The 19885-nt window shown below is 43.1% G+C and overlaps 1 protein-coding gene across 14 annotated transcripts in view; it reads right to left on the bottom strand.

Annotated features, from left to right (window-relative positions):
- The window catches only part of LRRC56 (leucine rich repeat containing 56), a 138691-nt gene that overhangs the window by 38772 nt on the left and 80034 nt on the right, over window positions 1–19885 (bottom strand). For 13 of the 14 annotated variants that reach the window (XM_048852550.2, XM_048852547.2, XM_048852546.2 and 10 more), the window contains 2 exons: window positions 18337–18424; window positions 12148–12208 (listed from right to left, as the gene is read on the bottom strand). In XM_048852550.2, coding sequence (XP_048708507.1) covers window positions 12148–12208; window positions 18337–18424 — 149 coding nt within the window. Of the gene's footprint in view, window positions 1–12147; window positions 12209–18336; window positions 18425–19885 lie in introns of those variants that run through there. The other variant, XM_075129302.1, reaches the window with a different exon arrangement.

Here is a 19885-nt window from a genome sequence, read left to right as displayed (position 1 = left end):
CTATTTAGAAAAGCTGGACGTGCACAAGTCCATGGGGCCGGACGAGTTGCATCCGAGAGTGCTGAAGGAACTGGCGGCTGTGATTGCAGAGACATTGGCCATTATCTTTGAAAACTCGTGGCGAACGGGGGAAGTCCCGGATGACTGGAAAAAGGCTAATGTAGTGCCAATCTTGAAAAAAGGGAAGAAGGAGGATCCTGGGAACTACAGGCCAGTCAGCCTCACTTCAGTCCCTGGAAAAATCATGGAGCAGGTCCTCAAAGAATCAATCCTGAAGCACTTGCATGAGAGGAAAGTGATCAGGAACAGCCAGCATGGATTCACCAAGGGAAGGTCATGCCTGACTAATCTAATCGCCTTCTATGATGAGATTACTGGTTCTGTGGATGAAGGGAAAGCAGTGGATGTATTGTTTCTTGACTTTAGCAAAGCTTTTGACACGGTCTCCCACAGTATTCTTGTCAGCAAGTTAAGGAAGTATGGGCTGGATGAATGCACTACAAGGTGGGTAGAAAGCTGGCTAGATTGTCGGGCTCAACGGGTAGTGATCAATGGCTCCATGTCTAGTTGGCAGCTGGTATCAAGTGGAGTACCCCAAGGGTCGGTCCTGGGGCCGGTTTTGTTCAATATCTTCATAAATGATCTGGAGGATGGTGTGGATTGCACTCTCAGCAAATTTGCGGATGATACTAAACTGGGAGGAGTGGTAGATACGCTGGAGGGGAGGGATAGGATACAGAAGGACCTAGACAAATTGGAGGATTGGGCCAAAAGAAATCTGATGAGGTTCAATAAGGATAAGTGCAGGGTCCTGCACTTAGGACGGAAGAACCCAATGCACAGCTACAGACTAGGGACCGAATGGCTAGGCAGCAGTTCTGCGGAAAAGGACCTAGGGGTGACAGTGGACGAGAAGCTGGATATGACTCAGCAGTGTGCCCTTGTTGCCAAGAAGGCCAATGGCATTTTGGGATGTATAAGTAAGGGCATAGCGAGCAGATCAAGGGACGTGATCGTTCCCCTCTATTCGACATTGGTGAGGCCTCATCTGGAGTACTGTGTCCAGTTTTGGGCCCCACACTTCAAGAAGGATGTGGATAAATTGGAGAGAGTCCAGCGAAGGGCAACAAAAATGATTAGGGGTCTGGAACACATGAGTTATGAGGAGAGGCTGAGGGAGCTGGGATTGTTTAGCCTGCAGAAGAGAAGAATGAGGGGGGATTTGATAGCTGCTTTCAACTACCTGAAAGGGGGTTCCAAAGAGGATGGCTCTAGACTGTTCTCAATGGTATCAGATGACAGAACGAGGAGTAATGGTCTCAAGCTGCAGTGGGGGAGGTTTAGATTAGATATTAGGAAAAACTTTTTCAGTAGGAGGGTGGTGAAACACTGGAATGCGTTACCTAGGGAGGTGGTAGAATCTCCTTCCTTAGAGGTTTTTAAGGTCAGGCTTGACAAAGCCCTGGCTGGGATGATTTAACTGGGAATTGGTCCTGCTTCGAGCAGGGGGTTGGACTAGATGACCTTCTGGGGTCCCTTCCAACCCTTATATTCTATGATTCTATGATTCTAATTACCCAGAGTTCAGATAGTGAGATGGTGCCCTGAGGTGGCAGGGATCTAGGGATACCAGAATCTAGTTCCCAGATGGTCCTGCCACAGTAGAGATATCAGCCACCTGGAAAGAAATGATTCAATTAACCATTTTTTCAAATTATCTAGGGCAAGATAGCCTACCTCCCATTCACACTGTGACCAGGGATGGCAAAATATTTATGAAATTATGGACTTGCATGAGCGAAAGCAGTGGAGAAAATAAGAGTGTTCTGGGCGTGAGCATAAAAACAGAGAACCAAAACAGTGCAACGTTCAGGCATTATTTCTTCCTCAACATACATATATTCCTTTCACCTCAAACACTCCCTGAAATAAAGTTCTCAAAGGGTATTTCTACATTGCAACGTTAGCCCAGGATTCGAACTCAAGCTCAAGCCTAACCCCCTTTCCATCTACACACAAATCACACTAACCCAGGGCTTGGACCCAGGGTTCCAGGACTCCACGGGGGTGGAGGGTCTGAGCCTGAGTCAAGCCAGGACCCAGAAGTTCAAGCCCTATGGCTCTGAGTTGCTCTGCATCTTTGCTGCTAAATTAATAAAATAAATAACTTCCATACTGCTATTGTAGCGCTCTCGTCCAAGGAAAGCTCATGAGTCTGTCTACCTGCAGTAGGACTCACACCTCTCAAAGACTACAACAATGTAAATAAATAGTAACAGTAAGATGTCAAGAATTATATTTATCTTTAATAAAAAGAGCAAACGAATGTGATTTTACCAAACAGTTTAGAATTTCACAGAATCATAGAATATTAGGGTTGGAAGAGACCTCAGGAGGTCATCTAGTCCAATCCCCTGCTCAAAGCAGGACCAACACCAACTAAATCATCCCAGCCAAGGCTATGTCAAGCTGGGCCTTAAAAACCTCTAAGCATGGAGATTCCACCACCTCCCATTCCAGTGCTTCATCACCCTCCTAGTGAAATAGTGTTTCCTATTATCCAACCTAGACCTCCCCCACTGCAACTTGAGACCATTGCTTCTTGTTCTGTCATCTGCCACCACTGAGAACAGCCTAGCTCCTTCCTCTTTGGAACCACTCTTCAGGTAGCTGAAGGCTGCTATCAAATTCCCCCTCACTCTTCTTTTCTGCAGACTAAATAATCCCAGTTCCCTCAGCCTCTCCTCGTAAGTCATGTGCCCCACCCCCTAATCATTTTCGTTGCCCTCCGCTGGACTCTCTCCAGTTTGTCCACATCCCTTCTGTAGTCGGGGGACCAAAACTGGACGCAATACTCCAGGTGTGGCCTCACCACTGCTGAATAGAGGGGAATAAGCACTTCCGTCAATCTGCTGGCAATGCTCCTACTAATACAGCCCAATATGCCATTGGCCTTCTTGGCAACAAGGGCACACTGCTGTCTCATATTTTGGAACTTTCATATTCTAAAAGAATCCAGACAGATTTATTTTGAAGCCATCACTGAGAATTGTTGCTTAAGGATTACTGTATGTATGTACAGCATCTAAACTATATACCAAATGTAGTATCCCAGAACATGGAAAAGTTAAAGGTGAATGGGAAATACCGGAATAATGGAAATGAAAGATATGGGTGAAAGCTGACAGGCAGAAAACCAGACTGGGGAGAATGGTGCCCCGCATTTCAAAGGTACCTGTCCCAAATATCACTTATTGGGTGGGATTTCTATCCCCCTATGCAGTACTGATACTTCAAGCTTCTGTAACTGATATGCTAGCACTTGATCTTGCAACGTACTGAGTACTCTGGACTCTCTCCAACAATGCACTTAAGCACATGGTTACCTTTAAGTACATGAGTAGTTCCACTGAAGTCGGCAGGACTATTCACGCATTTAAAAGTAAGCATGTGCTTAAATTCTTTGCTGGATTGGGGCCAGAGAGGAATACTGTCTATTCCAAGCACTGAAAAATCATGAGTCAGGCTCCCCCACCCCCAAATCATCAGATTGGCTGGCACACCATGAAATTAAAAAAACAAAACCATACAAAACCAATAAAATTTAGCTTCTTTTTATTTGCCTTCTGGTTTCAGAGTGTGAAATCCTGGCTCAACTGAAACCAATGGCAAAATTCTCATTGTTATCAACGGGACCAGATTTTCACCCCAAGTCTTTAGGGTGCATTCACATGACATTTTCAGGCTTTTCTACACAGCCATGAGAGCTAGGGACTTACTTTAAAAAAAAAAATGTGGAGATTCTCATGTAATCATTTGCCTCCAGCAGCTAAGCTTTAAGATAAACACACAGTTTCACGAGACTCTTGATAAACGTGTAAGAGCAGGCAACAGTTGTAGTGCTCCGAACCTTGCAGGAATGAGCCTTTAGTTAAGGATTGCCACCTCCTCGTCTCCCTGCAACTTTTACTGGACACTAGCGCTCCAGCACGACTTTCCTCTCATTCAGCTGTGCACGGACAGCTCCAAAACTGAATGTAACACGGACTACAGCACAGACACATTTTAAATGTATCTGTATTTGGATAACAGAGTTCTGCATTATCTTTGCTCTGTTCCTACTTCCCTCCCACACCCTCTGAGCAATACGTTGATGTGCACCCACCTTTCCCGTCTCCATGAAACCACATACATGGAGCAACATTAATTTCAGCTCCTGAGCTGCAGATGTTACTTCTCTATTGTAAGGAATTGCAAGAGTGAAGTCTGGAGAAGCCCAGCTGTCTTGTGAGCTACAGTCCCTACAGCTGAATGGGAGAGTGGGCAGTAGCTGGTAGAGCAGAGGTTTCAGTCTGGTTAACTATTGCTTGTGCTATGAACTTATGGGCACAAGTTACCGAGAATTTACTTCAGTTTAAAAAAAAGCCTTCCAAGAAGGCAAATGTCTAACATTTTACACAAGTCTCTCTATTCATCCCTGAAATTAGAATGAAAGCTATTAGATAAAACATATAGGATGCTAGCCATACTAGAAGAGAGCTCATTAGTTCTGAAATATTGTTCTTTTTGCTGTAATCATTAGGAAGACAAGTAACATGTCATCACAAAACAGTGAAAGAGAGTCTTTTAACTCACACTCTTCAGAATAGGTTCCATGTTTCTTCCTTAATTATCAGTTCATAAATCTAGAGTTTCTTGGCTGATACGAGAAGGATGGAGGTAATAAGTGAGAACCTCATAAAATCAGTGTAATTTAGCAAATTAACAAGGACCTGAAGTAATTCCTTTTCATCATATACTATATTCTCAAAAAGTATTTCCATTTTTGAAAGAGGTCTGTAGGAAAAACATTGAAACTGAAAAAATGCAGATATTTGACAAATAAACTGGGACTTATTGACCACCTATATGGTATATAATAATAGTTTGCAGTTATATAGTGCCTTCCATTCTGAGGTATCCCAAAGTAATGCAAACTTTATAAACTACCCCCACAAAAAAGACAACTCATTAACTTATGGCTAAGGCTGCTCAGTTACATTCCCTACCATTGGAATCATAAAAATTCCAGGAAATCATCTTTCAAGCCAACAATCAACCTCAACTCACGAGACATACCAATGAAATGTCAGCTTATTCAAATGATTCCTCAGCTCCACATCAAACTCCTTTTCAATTCCAACATACTACATAACCAACCTCTATTTCCTCACAATCACACACACAACTTTAACTCCAGTGTGAGGTAGGTGACTTAAATGCCAAGATTTTTATAAATGGGTACCTACAGGTAGGTTCCTAAATTCTCATTTAAGCACCTAAATATAAGTGGTTTCATTTCCAGAAGTGGCCTTTTCTTGTTTTCAGATTTTAAAAAGTGCTTTTATTATTTTCCATCTTAAAAAAATAGGAAATTCCAGACAAAACCTACATTAAGAGAAATTTAAGGTTGCCTGGATAAGCACACAAGTTGGAAAGTGACAATATGCATCATGCCTCCTCATATGCATGAATTATGATACAGTCTTTAATTACATGACCACACACTATTTGTCATATCATACAATATAGAATCTGATATTCTTTCCATCACATTAGAGACATGTGCAACATCTGGGAAAAAAATTCCAGTCTTCAAAATGCTAAGGATTGTATTAAAGAGGACTGTGATCAATTGTTCTCCATGTCCACTGAAGGTAGGACAAGAGGGAATGAGCTTAGTCTTCAGCAAGGGAGATTTAGTTAGATATTTGGAAAAAAATTCTAATTGCAAGGATAGTTCAATTTCTAATTCCAAGGGAGGTTGTGGAATCCCCATCACTGGAGGTTTGTAAGAACAGGTGAGACAAAGACCTGTCAGGGATGGTCTAGGTTTATTTGTCCTGCCTCAGTGCTGGGGGCTGGACTTCTCGAGATCCCTTCCAGCCCTACACTTCTATGATATACTCACCATATTTTCATTGTTCTAACAGTGGTCCAGTCTATCTTTAACAGCTTGGAATTTATCTCTAAAAATGCCTCTGCCAGTTTTCAGCTTCCTATTCCCAACCATTCTGGCTTTATGGCTATTCAAAAAAGTTAATAGGAATTATTTTTATAATGAGAAAAGTGCATTTCTCCCCCACTGTCCTCATACTCAAAAATATACAATCTCTTATTTGCTCTTTAAGAAAAAAAATCACCTTTTGGACAGAGACCAAGCATGGAAAATTTCAATCCCAAAAGTGAAATTTCTTTGACTATGAGTGACTAAAAACAGAGGGTTAGGATGGAAACCATTATGCAATATTAATTATCACAGTCATAGCTGCTCCCATGATAGCATCTTATTTTAGGATGTTGTAATAACAGGTATTAAACTGACACAATACAGATGCCCAAAAATATAGTTCAAGTAGACACACTATGCTTGTGTGGGCTTTGCCCCTAAGTACTCCCAGTTTATCCCAAGGCTGGAGACTGGAAGTAATGTCTGAAAGCCACTGCTGTGTTGGGCTACCAGAGCTGGTTTTTTTAACTCAGCTGGCAGAATTCTGCTCTAGGAATGCTGCCAGGTTCTAGTCCCTCCTTTGCCTACTCCCTGTAATTTCATTTAATTGACATGTAGAAGACATGCTTATTTAAAAGAGGTGTGAGCTGGCTTCTACTGGTACTTCTGAGCCTGGCAAGTGTCATAGGTAATATTAAAGCAGATATCCATGCCAAAACAGTTCTGAATTGTATTTGATCAAATTACTGCTAAATTTAAGACTAACTCTCACTAGTTTCCAAGACCAAAAGAATGTCAGGTGTCAGGAATTATTTTGTTAAATCTTTTCATGCCAGGAGTTGGATTCCTCAAGTACAGAGACAAGAGCAAAATCTCCCTAAAGCTTCAATTCAAGTCAATGGGACTTAAGGACATACTTAAATCCTTTCTTGAACGGGGGCCTAAATGCAAAACCGATAGAGCTGGTCGAAATATTTTCATCAAAACTTTTGAGGAAAAGTTGCTTTTTGCCCAAAACAAAAAAATTCATTTTGGGCAAAATTTTCATTTTTTTCCAATGATAAAATACTTCATGTTTGGGGACAAATTCGGTTTTTAAAATCTGAAACTTTTTATCAAAAATTATTTTTAAAAACTGAACATTTTTGTTTTTTTGGTTATAAACCAAATCTTTGAGGGAAATTTAAAATAAATGCAAATATTTGTTTACATTTTACTAAAAAATGCTATGCTTTTTTGACCAGTTGTAAATACCAAACAATTGCAAAAGACAAAATAACAACAGGCAAAGGCCCAGCAGAGAGTTCACAGCAAATATGTAAACAACCTACTAGAGTGTATCCTGCAAATACACAGTGTTCATTTCAATTACTTGTGTTTCTGCTAATAGTTCCAGAGTGACAATGCCCCTGATTCTCTACTGCCCTGCAGAGAGGTCATTAATACTTGTGCCAAATACTGCTATCCAGAAATGTCAATCTAGCACTTTTCATGAGCACAAAATCCAAAGTTTTCTATTGAGGTTTGTTTCTCTTAAATTAATTACATATTTTCACCCAGGTATTTTAAAGCAGTACATCTGTGACACCTTGATGTAAACTACTAGCTTGGAAACACCTGTGCCCACAACTGTTCTCACAAATTGGGAGGCCAAACCTCTTCCAATTAATCCTCTTTAATACCTAATTTGTCCTCTCAACTCTCCAAAAGGAGCAGAAGGCACCATTCCCTGTGAAGGGCAATAGAGTAAAACACATTTTGAGTGCCTAGGCCGTCCCGGTTTTGAAACATTACAGGCAAAAAAACAGAACAAAAACACCTGAATTGAAAAACGCCACATTTTTGGAACCCTAATATTACATTTATGCACTGTTCAATTTTCTTCAAACATTCCACAAAATCTCTACTATGAAATAATATCATGGAGAAGAAATTTTGGGAAGTCTGTTTTGTTTAAAAAGGGATTTTCTGACTGAGGCAAACTAGAATGCAAGTTTAATTCAAAAAGCAATATACTTTGCCATATTCCCTTGGATATTGGCAAAAATGGTTTCAACAAAATCATTCCTTTCACCATATATTTTTTCCTCCTATGCAATCCTGCAGCAAAATTGTAATCCTATGCTTATGACTTAACGGCAAGTTGCTATGAAAATGATTAAAGTGATGTAGTTTCAGCATTTCAAACAAATAGGTAAAGATGGGCCAGGATGAAAACAGGCTTTATTCAAACCACAAATACTGTATCTAATAATTAATAAGGGGACAAGGAAAACTAAATACATAAAAATGAAACTCCTCACCTTTCATACTAAGTACTGCTTGTTTAACTGTTTTCCTATTGACTCATAGCCCCTATTTATAAGGACATTTGTGACTGAATGAGCATTTTGTGCCTGAAATTGACTCCAAACAAATGACATCATAGGGCTCCATGTCATCCATACTCTTAATAACTGTCTCATCAAATCTGCTCAGCTTATTAGTAAGATTTCTTTTCTTTAATTGGGAGAACCCCGTAGATGCCTGTGGTACTTCGCTGATGGGGAAAAGGCAGGGTGGGAACAACCACTACTAATGACAGGGATCCAAGGTCATAAATTTCTTAAGCATCTTTTTCAGCACCTTACTGAAGCATTCCACCAGCTCATCTGTCTGAGGGTGATAGACTGATGTCTTTAAGGCCTTGATTTTCAAGAGGTCACACAATTCCCCCATTAGCTTTGAAGTAAAGTTGATCCCCTGGTCAGTCAATATCTCCTTCATTATCCACCTGTGCAAAAACCTTCATTGATTTGGTGGTGATAGTAGCCGCAGCGGTTGTGCAAAGGGAGATGGCCTCTGGGCACCATGTGATGTAATCCATTATCACCAGAATGCACTGGTACCTGGCCGCACTCTATTCAGTGGTCCCATCAGGTCCATACTGATCCTCTCAAAGGGTACTCCAACCACTAGGAGAGGGAGTAGTGGAGCTCATGGGTGGCGGGTATCATAGGCTGGGGAAGGCTCTGCCTCCCCGAACAGCCAAGCATGGCCCCACGGCCCCTGCTTCTGCTCTGCAGCCCGACTCCAGGGGCTGGGGCCACGCCACCTGCCCTCCCGATGCTCCGGGGTTGGGGGGGCTGAGGTGACGCCAACAGCCCTCCCTCCAGGCGCTCCGGGGCTGAGGGCACTAGCCTGGGGCAGGGGTCAGTGGCTGTGTTGCTGGAGCTCTGGGCTCCAGAGGGGGCGAGGCAGGGCCTCAGGTGGAAGGGGCAAGGCTGGGCACTAGCCTCCCCCAGCCGGCGGTTCATGCGCCCCCCATGGTGGAACTTTTGGGGCCCTGTCCATTGGCACGCCGGGCACAATGAGCAATAGTCCGTTTTTGTTCCCCTGACAATAAAATTTGAGGGCCACCCTTTTAAGAGTCTTCTCTCGCCCCATTTGTCTCCCTCAAGGTATTGCATGCGCCAGTGTAGTACTTCGCAGCAGAGTTTCTTCAGGACAAGAAGTTGTACTCCTTACTTCTCTGGTTTGGGGGTCCTTCGCCACCTGATACAGTCTCCCCTCCCTGAGTTCAAATAAAAGCCACTGCTTCATCCATCATGTATTTATCATCTCACCAGTTTATACTGGCAAGTTGGTCATACGCCCTGCTCAGGGTTGTCTTGTCTTTCTGACTGCTACAAAAATTACATCTGCCGCCAGTAAGTTTATTTCTAGGGAGTGTGAGATCCTCTGCTTCCCCTGAATACAGGGAGGGCACAGCTCCTGCCGGGAGCTCCCTTTGCTCGGATCTTCTGCCTCTCTGACTCCAGGGGGCTGTAATATTAGTTCTGGTACTTCTACCCCATTAGCCCACACAGGAACTAATATCTTGATCAGGCCTCTTTTCCAAGCCATGGTATTAGTTGTCCAAGCCTGTTCAGCGTTGCTAACCATGGTAGTCTTGGCAGAAATGTCCTCACTGTCCATGTGAAAAACAACTTCTGATCGAGGGACTTGCCCTGTCCCTTGACTGCCCTAGGGGAAACTGGGTGTCTGAGGGGGGTCTTCCCTCAGGATTGGGTTTTCCTCAGCACTTTGTTCCCAGTGAGACCAGGCTTCTGAGGTTTTGCCATAGCTGTGGATCATCCAGTGGACTAAGCTTTATATTTGGTTCCTCGGAGCTTGCTCCCATTGCCAGGCCGAGAGATCCGTAGTCTACACAGTCTGTAGATCTTAATGAGCACCTTCAGGCCTGGGTGTTTCACTGGCTGGGCATGCAGCTGCCATAGTTTTCTGATAGCTGTACTGTGAGGGCCAATGTCTCAGGCCTGTGCCGCAACACCCGCTCCCATCCCCCAGCCAGGAGAATTTCCGAAAATTGCTCCAGCATGACCTGCTCGGCCACCAGCGCCACCAATAACAATATTCTTTAAATCTCTGGGCTGCTGCACAAAGTCAGGTCCCCAGTGGAAATTTTTCCTGGTGAAAGCGCTGTCAGTGGGTCTCGGCATTGATATCAAAGATGTCTAAAATAGCCACCTTGACCTGTGCATAGTCTTGTTTGTCCACAGAGCTGAGGCTCCAATACACAGCTTGAGCTGGCCCAGTAAGATAAGGTGCCAGCAAAATAGCCCAGTGTACAGATGGCCATCGAGCTGCTGTGGTGACCCTCTCAAAACTGAAGAGGAAAGCATCCAGGATGTCCCGAAGTTCTATCTTTGTGTGTTTTATGAGAAGCCTTGGGGCTGGGGTGTGGCTCAGCATCCTAGCTGCCAGCCCCTCATGGTTGTAAAAGGGTTGCCACTTGCTGGACCAGGCATTATTGCTGCTCTTGCTGTTTCATCTCAAGCTCCCAGATGAGCTGTTATCGTTGCTGTTGATGTTGTGCGGCTACTGTTGGGTGGCCGTTTGTTGAAATAGCTGGTTCTGTTCCTGCTGCTGTTGGGAGGCCTGTAGTGGTCGGCTGTCTATCCGCCACTTCATCAATTTGTCTATAGCCGTGCTTCCCCTCCCCCCCACACAAGGCCTTACAGAAGACCTGGCAGGAGAGACCACATTCTCCATTGAGTTGTGATGGGCAGTGCTCACTGCTGGTGTCGCCTAATGTTCAGGATACTAGGTATCTACTCACCCCGCCTCCAGTGTCTCTCACTGGCCATTTTCATGCCCCTTGGGGTCTGCCTTTTGTTGGGTGTTGACTTGACACTCTGGTCAGGTCACTAATTAGGCTCCAAGGAAGATATTGGGTCCCACGCCCTCACAACTGGGGGGAACATCAGTCTATCTGTTGACCCCCTGCAGGCATCCAGTCCCAGTTGCAGTGTTTTCAAAGTCTCTACCCCCCCTTGTTTCCCCAAGGGTGAGTTTGGAAGTGAAGGTTTTCATGCTCTTCATAACAAGGGTGGTTGGTAGGGCAGCCCTGGCCCTGTCACTCCACTGGACCCTAGCGGAGGACCCAGCTCAGGACCCTGTAAGAGGCAGCATGTCTAGCACTCAGGAATGCCTTAAGGCTGCCTCCCTGGGCCACTTCCTACCGCCTACTCTCTCAACAAAGGCTTATAGTTTGACACAAGGTAGTGAAGAATGAGTAACAGAACGTTCCATCCCTCTGGGCTCAGAAGGCAGGCTCTTTTTCGCAGGGAAAGGCTTCTGGAGCATCCTTCTTTAGGAGCTCTCAGGTTAGGTCTATCTCCCTGCCCTGCCAGGCATTTGCTGAGCTGTCTGGCTCCCTTTTAAGCCCCACCTCCAGCTGTAGCATGCTCTGAAGGTGGGGTGGGCAGGGTCGCCTTGGGCCAGATTTGCTCCATAACCTCTTCATTGTGGTGGGCTTATATACCCCACCACAATAACCCATCTGACTACAGGCTGGGGTGAAATCCTGTCCCCATTGAAGTCCCTTCGACTTCAAAATTCCCTTTGACTTCAGTGAGGCCAGGATTTCACCCCAGACTCTCAGTTAGGGTATACCAGTGTAACACCATTGATATCACTGGAGCTATGCTGATTTATACCAGCTGAGGTTCTGGCCCTAAATCTGTAGGCTATTGGACATATATAGAATTTTCCTACACTGCTTTTAAGGGGTGGCAGGGAATAAAGGCAGCAGAAATGAACATTTTACCACCCAAACAGGGAAAGGAAAGGTGTCATATTCCTCATGTTTATTCCAATTATGGTTTCTTTCTTACCTCACAGATACAAGTAAACTGTTGTTCAATTTCAGTTGTCTTAGATTAGGGAGATAAGCACCTGCAGGATCAGAATAAAGAATCATTTTGTAGAACTGGTTACAGAACATAGGAAACATATGTCCCACCTCACAAGCTCAAGCAGCCCACAGATTTTTCAGATGCACTTCTTACCCATCTCGACCACCTCTAACACACTAGACAATGTCTGAAAAGTTAATTACATTATTTCAGTTGTGCAACATTCCAGCCTCTGCATCCTCTCATTGTAAGCTTGCATGTTAGCTGCAGTGGTTTCACAGTTACAACCTTTGAAACTCCCCTCTGAAAAGCACCATGTGGCATCATTCCTGACAAGATCAAACATTAACACAAGGTTTGCTTGGAGGTGATCATATGTTGCTCTGTCTGATTCTATATCCTTATTGACTAATAATGACTTATTCTGAAGAGTTAAGAAAGATTTACATTATCTCCATGTGTGCAACATATCCCCGTGTTTTTTATAGTTCGCTCTCGATTCTCTCTTCTACATCTCTCTCTACCCTGTTACCTATTGCATAATAACTGGTGACGGAATTGCAGTATGTGTGTCTTACAGCCAAGTCATACTTCATTTGAGGAACTGAAATCCCCCTACTGTATATTCTTCTAACTGTGATTTTTGAGCCAATCAGCAAAAAGTGCCATCTTATTTGTCACAAGCCAATCATGTTATAACAAGGCTGCAGGTTGGTCATGAAGGTCACGGATTCTGTGACTTTCTGGGACCTCCGGGACTTCTGCAGCGGCCGGTGCGGCTGGCCTGGGGGCTGCCTAAGGAGCTCGGGCATCTCCTGGGCCAGCCTCACTGGCTGCTGCTGGGGAAGTCTTGGGCTACTGCCCACCTCCTCCTCACATTTACTGCCCATGACCTGTCCATGACTTTTACTAAAAATGCTTGTGACTAAAACGTAGCCTTAGTTATCATTGCATTGACCAAGATCCCCAAAATCCTACCTTTGCTTTGTTATCTACTTTCATGTATTTTCTGCATATAATCTATTGTTTACTGCTTGGTTTTGTAAGTTTCATAATCATGAGCAACCTTTATTTAATTATTTTAAATTTTTCACTCTCATCCCTTTGAACATTTTCCTTTTCACTTATTTCTAGAGGCAGTTCTGAACCAAAACCACAAAACCAAACTCCTCTAAACCTTGGAGCAATTTGGATACAGGTACAAATTCTGTATCTCAGCCACCATCTCTATTAATCTCTGAATAATTATAGATCTTATAATTCAGTCCAATGTATTTTGTTTTAGTTACCATAGATGAAGGAAAGACTTTAAAATGGTGTCTATGGGCATCTCGGTTTCACTATATGGTGTAGTTGTATGACATACTTTATAAAACACAGTACTCTAGAGCCCCTTTTAATTGTCAGAAACAAATGTTCTATTTAAGTGACAGACACAGAAGCTGGCAGAGTTGAGCAACAGACCTGGCATGGTTCTACCTCCACCAGTTTTCTACCAGCGGAAATTCCCCTAGATAGGGAGAATTCCCCAATACAAACCTCCAGTCACTTTGCAGACAGAACCCTTTCTCCAAACCATAAGAAAAGCATCATCAGTTTGATGCCATATGGTGCATTGTAAAGCTATATGGGGCATTTTACAACATCTCTCTCCAATACTACAGGCTCTCCCTTTAAGTTTTAATACTACATATACAATTGCTTCATTTATGTTAAGAGTTCATTGTCTGTCTAATTGTTTCAATGATCCTGACTCGTTACACATAGATCCAAGAATGGATCCAACTTAGAATGGCTGCCAAAAGGCAACAATTGAAACAGAATGCACAGCACTGTAGGCAACTTGATTAAAATCACATAGGCAGAAGAGAAGCCATGTAATGTCTTAGATGAATGTATCCAACATTACTTTAAACAGGGATTTCTACAAGTTGGTCATGAATACAGCCCCAGATCTGTCAGCAATCAAAATTGAAGGGGTAAACCCATAGAAAAAAATATGTTTACTCTAAACTAAACACCACATGCAGATAAAGAAGAGTGCACAAGTAAATCCAAATGCTGTGGACCTTGAAAAGAGACTTGCCAGGAGAGTTCAATTTTTTGCGTGCCATTCAACAAGACACATAGAAAATAAAGCACCAGAGACTTCAGCAACAACCTGAAACAATAATGGGGCTTAATTTTCAACTGCTGACATGAAGCCCATAATTACTTTAAAATAGTCCATGTGACAGCATTTTTGCAAGGATCTATCTTGTAATACTTTTGCACACACCCTTTCTTTGAGAAATATAACCAGCTCCTCTCCACCATGATCACATCACTGTGCAGAGGGCTGGTCTGACAACTCGAGAGAAGGTCGACTGGATTATTCATTGAAGTCCTCCATTCCCCAGAACTGAACTGACCAATTTTATATAACAGGGGAGATCTTTAGGTCACCCCTAACCTTGTGCTCTGCGAGATGCGGATCTTGAGTGCTTCTGCTGGGGTCCGTACATAGCTAACAACACTTTAAAATTTTCAAGAGGAAATTCTCCACGCAAATTGTGGATTTTAGGGCTACCGGGGTTTCAGCTACTGGAGGGTTTCATGTACTGCCTGGTGACTTTATACAGCAGAGAGGTTAAGTGACCTGATTAAGGCCACAGAGAAAATCAATGTCATAGTCAGGTTTAGAATGCAGGACTAGCTTACTTAGCCTATTCTGTCTCTCAGATTAGCTACCAAAGGCCACAATAGCTGCTCAGCAGAGAAGTGGTTCAAGTGCAATTGGCTGGGCAGGTATTTGTACTGAGTCTGGCACCTTCACTGGCAGCCTAGGTGGCACTGCCCCTTCCACAAAGGCAAATTGTCTTGGGATAACCCTACAAACCCAAGCCCCGTTCCACAGGTCCAAAAAACAAACAAACAGAAAAAAAAACAGCCTCAGATAGCTGTCAGGTGGAGAGAGATAATGAATTACCAGTGAAATTAAGAATAATCCAAGTGGCAAACTTTCCAACCTAGCCACGTATTGCCATTTTCCAGGGTGTTTTCAGAAGGAAAGTGGCTAAAAACTTACTTATGAAAAATTACAGTTCAGATTGGCTTGATATTTTGCAGTACTCAAAGTCATTGGCGACTTACAGCTATGGGATTTGTAGGATCCAAAGGCCAGCTCTCTGTGTAGACTTGGACTAAACAGTGTCTGCATGCAACCCAGAGATAGTTCACTATATCCAGAGAAGTTAGCAAAAGTCTATCGGAAGGGACTGGAGAGTGACAGATTTATTCCAGTACTAGGAGGGAAAGGGAACCATGACCTGAAGGGAACACATGAGAGAGGAAAAGAGAACAGTGAGATGGTAAATAACCAGTTTTCTTTGTTCTTTCTTTCTAGCAAGAATGATTGGGAAGATCTAATAAACAGATAATTTTTTTTTGCATGAGCATAGGAGGAAGAACAGACAGCAGAGATAAAGATTGAAGCAGGCAATGGAAGGGGCTACACATTAAAATAACCAGAAAAGGCATGGAGGATGTACATCTTGTAACTGGCTTGTCATATACAATGGAAAAATATGGCAGAATGGAAGCTCAGCTTTGGGGAAGAAAAGAATGGGAAAGGCAAAAGGAAATTTCCTTAGGGAGATGACCAGTGCCTGCCGATAGTGGAGGGGCAGAGTGAGAGCAGCTGGCTTCAGCAGGTTGCTGAGCATGTTCACTCTGTGTGAGCATGTTTAATACAAGCCAAGCAGCAAATCTGGGTGAGCACATGCCCCTGCATGCCCCTGCAATGCATCATCTCCGTTAGGGAAATCTGAGTGCATTATGAACTGCAAAGGAGATGGTTTAATTATGTACTAAATTATCATGTGCATGTCATAAAAAGATCTGGGCATCAAAATTATCCAAGAAAATGGTGCAAAATGGCTGGACAAATCAACACAACTCTCGTACCACCTTACTTCTCAACCCCTATCTAAAAGTCTCTGCTAAATTAAAAGGCTTCCTTCAAAAGATCATCCTTTGCATATTAAAGGTGGCCATCCACAGACTTTGGTGGACTGCAAGTGAGAACAACTTCCTTGAGTGAAAATACCCTGCCAGTGCCATCCACTTCCTGGAGTTGGTCTCTGGGTACAGGGAGCGAGACCATCCCACTGTACCATAGTTTCTGTGTTGGAACATGGTGGAGGAGATGTTTTTGGTGATGATAAGAATCAGCATGTTGCTGAAAGAAAGGGCTAAACAAGAATTGGGGGGTGGGCGCTGACAAGCTCAATGTAAACCTTCCTATACAAGAAGTTTTCTCAAACTACCTTACTTCCTTTTTCTCGAGCCCACTGACATTCACAGGGAGAAGACCAATAAGTGACAAGTATTGACAGCATTCATCAAAATTGTGGAGCACATAGAATCTCTCTCAAGTCCATTCTCAAACATAGTTAGATGTGCCGTTTTTAACAGGACTGGATGAGAAAGTTAAGTACCGTAAGCAGATACAGACAGACTCTATGCAAAAGAAACCAGGTCAGCATGAGCTGAGATCTTCCAATCTCTACAGCAGTGAGATAACAAATCTACCTTGGTCACTGGACTTGTCAATGATTACAGCTGGACAAGAGAAAATTAGTTCTGTTGCATCTGGTACCACAGATCGATTGAAGAATAAAGGGACTGACCGCCTGATCTGGCTAAGATGAGCATTTTGCAGAACTATGAATGGGGAGGCAAAGGTGGCCAAAAAAGCTTGGAACTGTGCAGCTCCTGATCTGATCAGCAGCCTCAGGATTGCACTATCTTTCACCCCATCTCATATTGCCCCAGGGGGCTGTTCCACTGGCCAGGGAACACAGAGGCCTCTATCTGTACCCCCTTTCTCCCAGACATCTCTTCTATCAGGGGCGAAAAGGATGGACCTATCGCCACTAGAAGATTTCCATTTACAAATAAAATCTTCTACTGGGCAGTTAAGATGAGTTTAGGCTGTTTTGTCCACCTGGAATAGCATAAAGCAGCCTTAATGGACCAGAAAACTAGTTTAAAGACTATGGGTGTTGAATGCAGCTCTTCAAGATTACTGCAGTTTGTGATTTTGAAGTTGGCTCACAGGTCTCTGAACAATCATAGAATCATAGAATATCAGGGTTGGAAGGGACCTCAGGAGGTTATCTAGTCCAACCCCCTGCTCAAAGCAGGACCGATCCCCGACTAAATCATCCCAGCCAGGGCTTTGTCAAGCCTGACCTTAAAAACTTCTAGGAAAGGAGATTCCACCACCTCCCTAGGTAACGCATTCCAGTGTTTCACCACCCTCCTAGTGAAAAAGTTTTTCCTAATATCCAACCTAAATCTCCCCCACTGCAACTTGAGACCATTACTCCTTGTTCTGTCATCTGCTACCACTGAGAACAGTCTAGAGCCATCCTCTTTGGAACCCCCTTTCAGGTAGTTGAAAGCAGCTATCTAATCCCCATTCATTCTTCTCTTCTGAAGACTAAACATCCCCAGTTCCCTCAGCCTCTCCTCATAAGTCATGTGTTCCAGACCCCTAATCATTTTTGTTGCCCTCCGCTGGACTCTTTCCAATTTTTCCACATCCTTCTTGTAGTGTGGGGCCCAAAACTGGACACAGTACTCCAGATGAGGCCTCACCAATGTTGAATAGAGGGGAACAATCACATCCCTCAATCTGCTGGCGATTCCCCTACTTATACATCCCAAAATGCCATTGGCCTTCTTGGCAACAAGGGCACACTGTTGACTCATCACATCCAGGAATAGTGGTAATTAATCTAGACTGGAATTTTCCTATTTGTTTTCCTTTGTGTGCAGCATTATTCATCCTAGCAGCATAAAATCAGGCATGAGACACCAGAAAAACAAAGTCAGCTAAATCTTATTGCCCAGCTACAAGCAGCGCAAACTGAATGGAGCTGAAATTGAACTGGTATTGCTCATCACATTTACATATAATATTTATTGTTCTATTCAGCTCTTCACAGTAAAAAGCTGATAAGATGCTGACTGATGCCTGTGTTTTAAGAAAATCTCTAACAAGACTGTATTTCACACATTCCACTGCTTTCTGAGCCACCAGCCCCTCACGTTCAGCATGCTTCTCCTTCACACCAAAATAAATGAGTAAGAGATTAAGTACAGGATGAAGTGTTTTCTCACCAAAGTTTCCCAAGCTGTTCTCTCTCGTGTCCACACGCATCTCTAGGGCCTTCACTTGCTGCAGATCATCTACCCCCGTCAGCGCTTTCTGTAAAGATAAGAAGAAATAGATGTGAACTCGCAGAAAGTAAGGCAGGTGACATGGTGTGGAAATGCTTCCAATCAATACTTTGGCAACATATTCTCCACATCACAATGGCCCTCTTCCAATATATTCTAAATGAATTTCTTCCAGTAGCTTCAGATCACTCCGGATTGCATGTAACACTTGCACTGTTTACAGTGACAAAAAAAAAAATCTGCACTCAGGGTGAAATTCACCCTTGCACTGAGACGCAGCCCAAGCCCTACACACTACTTAAATCTAACTGAAGCATTATTTTGTGGTCTTAACTACTAGATAAGCTTTGTGCTAGGACTCTGCACAGGGATGAACTTTGTTCTTGATGCACACTGCAATCAAGGACATGTATATAGTGAGATTAATGTAACTTTTTTTTTTTCATAGTCATGCCGTTTACACTCTTCGGAAAAAAACTGTAAATAGAAACTAGCGATTTTAAGTGCCCATTGTCAAATGTCTTAATGCGGCCTGATTTTCAGAAAGTGCTGAGCACACACTCTCTGAAAATCAGGCTCCTTTATAAAGTTGGGCACCCAAAATATTTAGTCACTCCTGAAGATCTTGGTCATAGGGCTAAATCCTGTGAAATACTAAATAATACGAACTGAATGCATTCCATACTTTGCAAGAGGCAGTCAATACCTCACTGGATCAGGCTCAAAATAACCAAAAGCTCCAACAGTCAACATGCACATGCATACTGACATTCTGCTTTATACAATCTGGGTTGTCCTTTGCCCCTGTATTAAGAAGAGGATAGGGGAGCAGAAATCAATTAGTTGGTCCCCATGTATTGGAGAAATTTTAACATTAAAAAGTTACAGCATTCTTTGTTTATTTTGTTTTAATCTGGAGAATAACATTAATGGCAGGGAAATGATTTATGGGAAGACAATATGTGTGAGTCCACCTCTATTTATGTGTTTTAGGAAAAACACAAGCATGTAGTCCCTGATCTTCAAAGGTATTTGGCCACCTAATTCCCATTGATTTCAATGGGAGTTAAGTGTCGAAATATTTTTAGACACTTAACACAGAGATGTGGGAATTACAATATTCCCACTCACTGGGTCAAATTCAGATGTGATGTAAGTGGGCCCAACACGGTTTAATGGGCCATGTCCACTTACAGAGAGGGGATCAAACTCAGTCTTAGTGCATCTAATCATTTTCTTCTTTAAAAGAGGACACTGTATTAATACAAAACTGAGTTTTAAGTATTTGTTAAACTGATTTTTAAAACTACAGTTTTAAGTGCACTGGGTCCAATAAAATTTATAGAATGTATTTTGTTCCCACTAGATTTTATTAGGTGAGAGGTAAAAAGGCGTAAAGCGCTAGCCTAAAGCTCCCCAAGCACATCCAGAACCTCAGTGAGTGTCCCTGCCACAACAACCACAGAGAAGCCCTCATATTCGTCTCCCA

Source organism: Caretta caretta, chromosome 6 (assembly GCF_965140235.1).
Source record: "Caretta caretta isolate rCarCar2 chromosome 6, rCarCar1.hap1, whole genome shotgun sequence".
Taxonomy (NCBI): domain Eukaryota; kingdom Metazoa; phylum Chordata; order Testudines; family Cheloniidae; genus Caretta; species Caretta caretta.
This window is presented reverse-complemented; position numbering and strand designations above follow the sequence as displayed.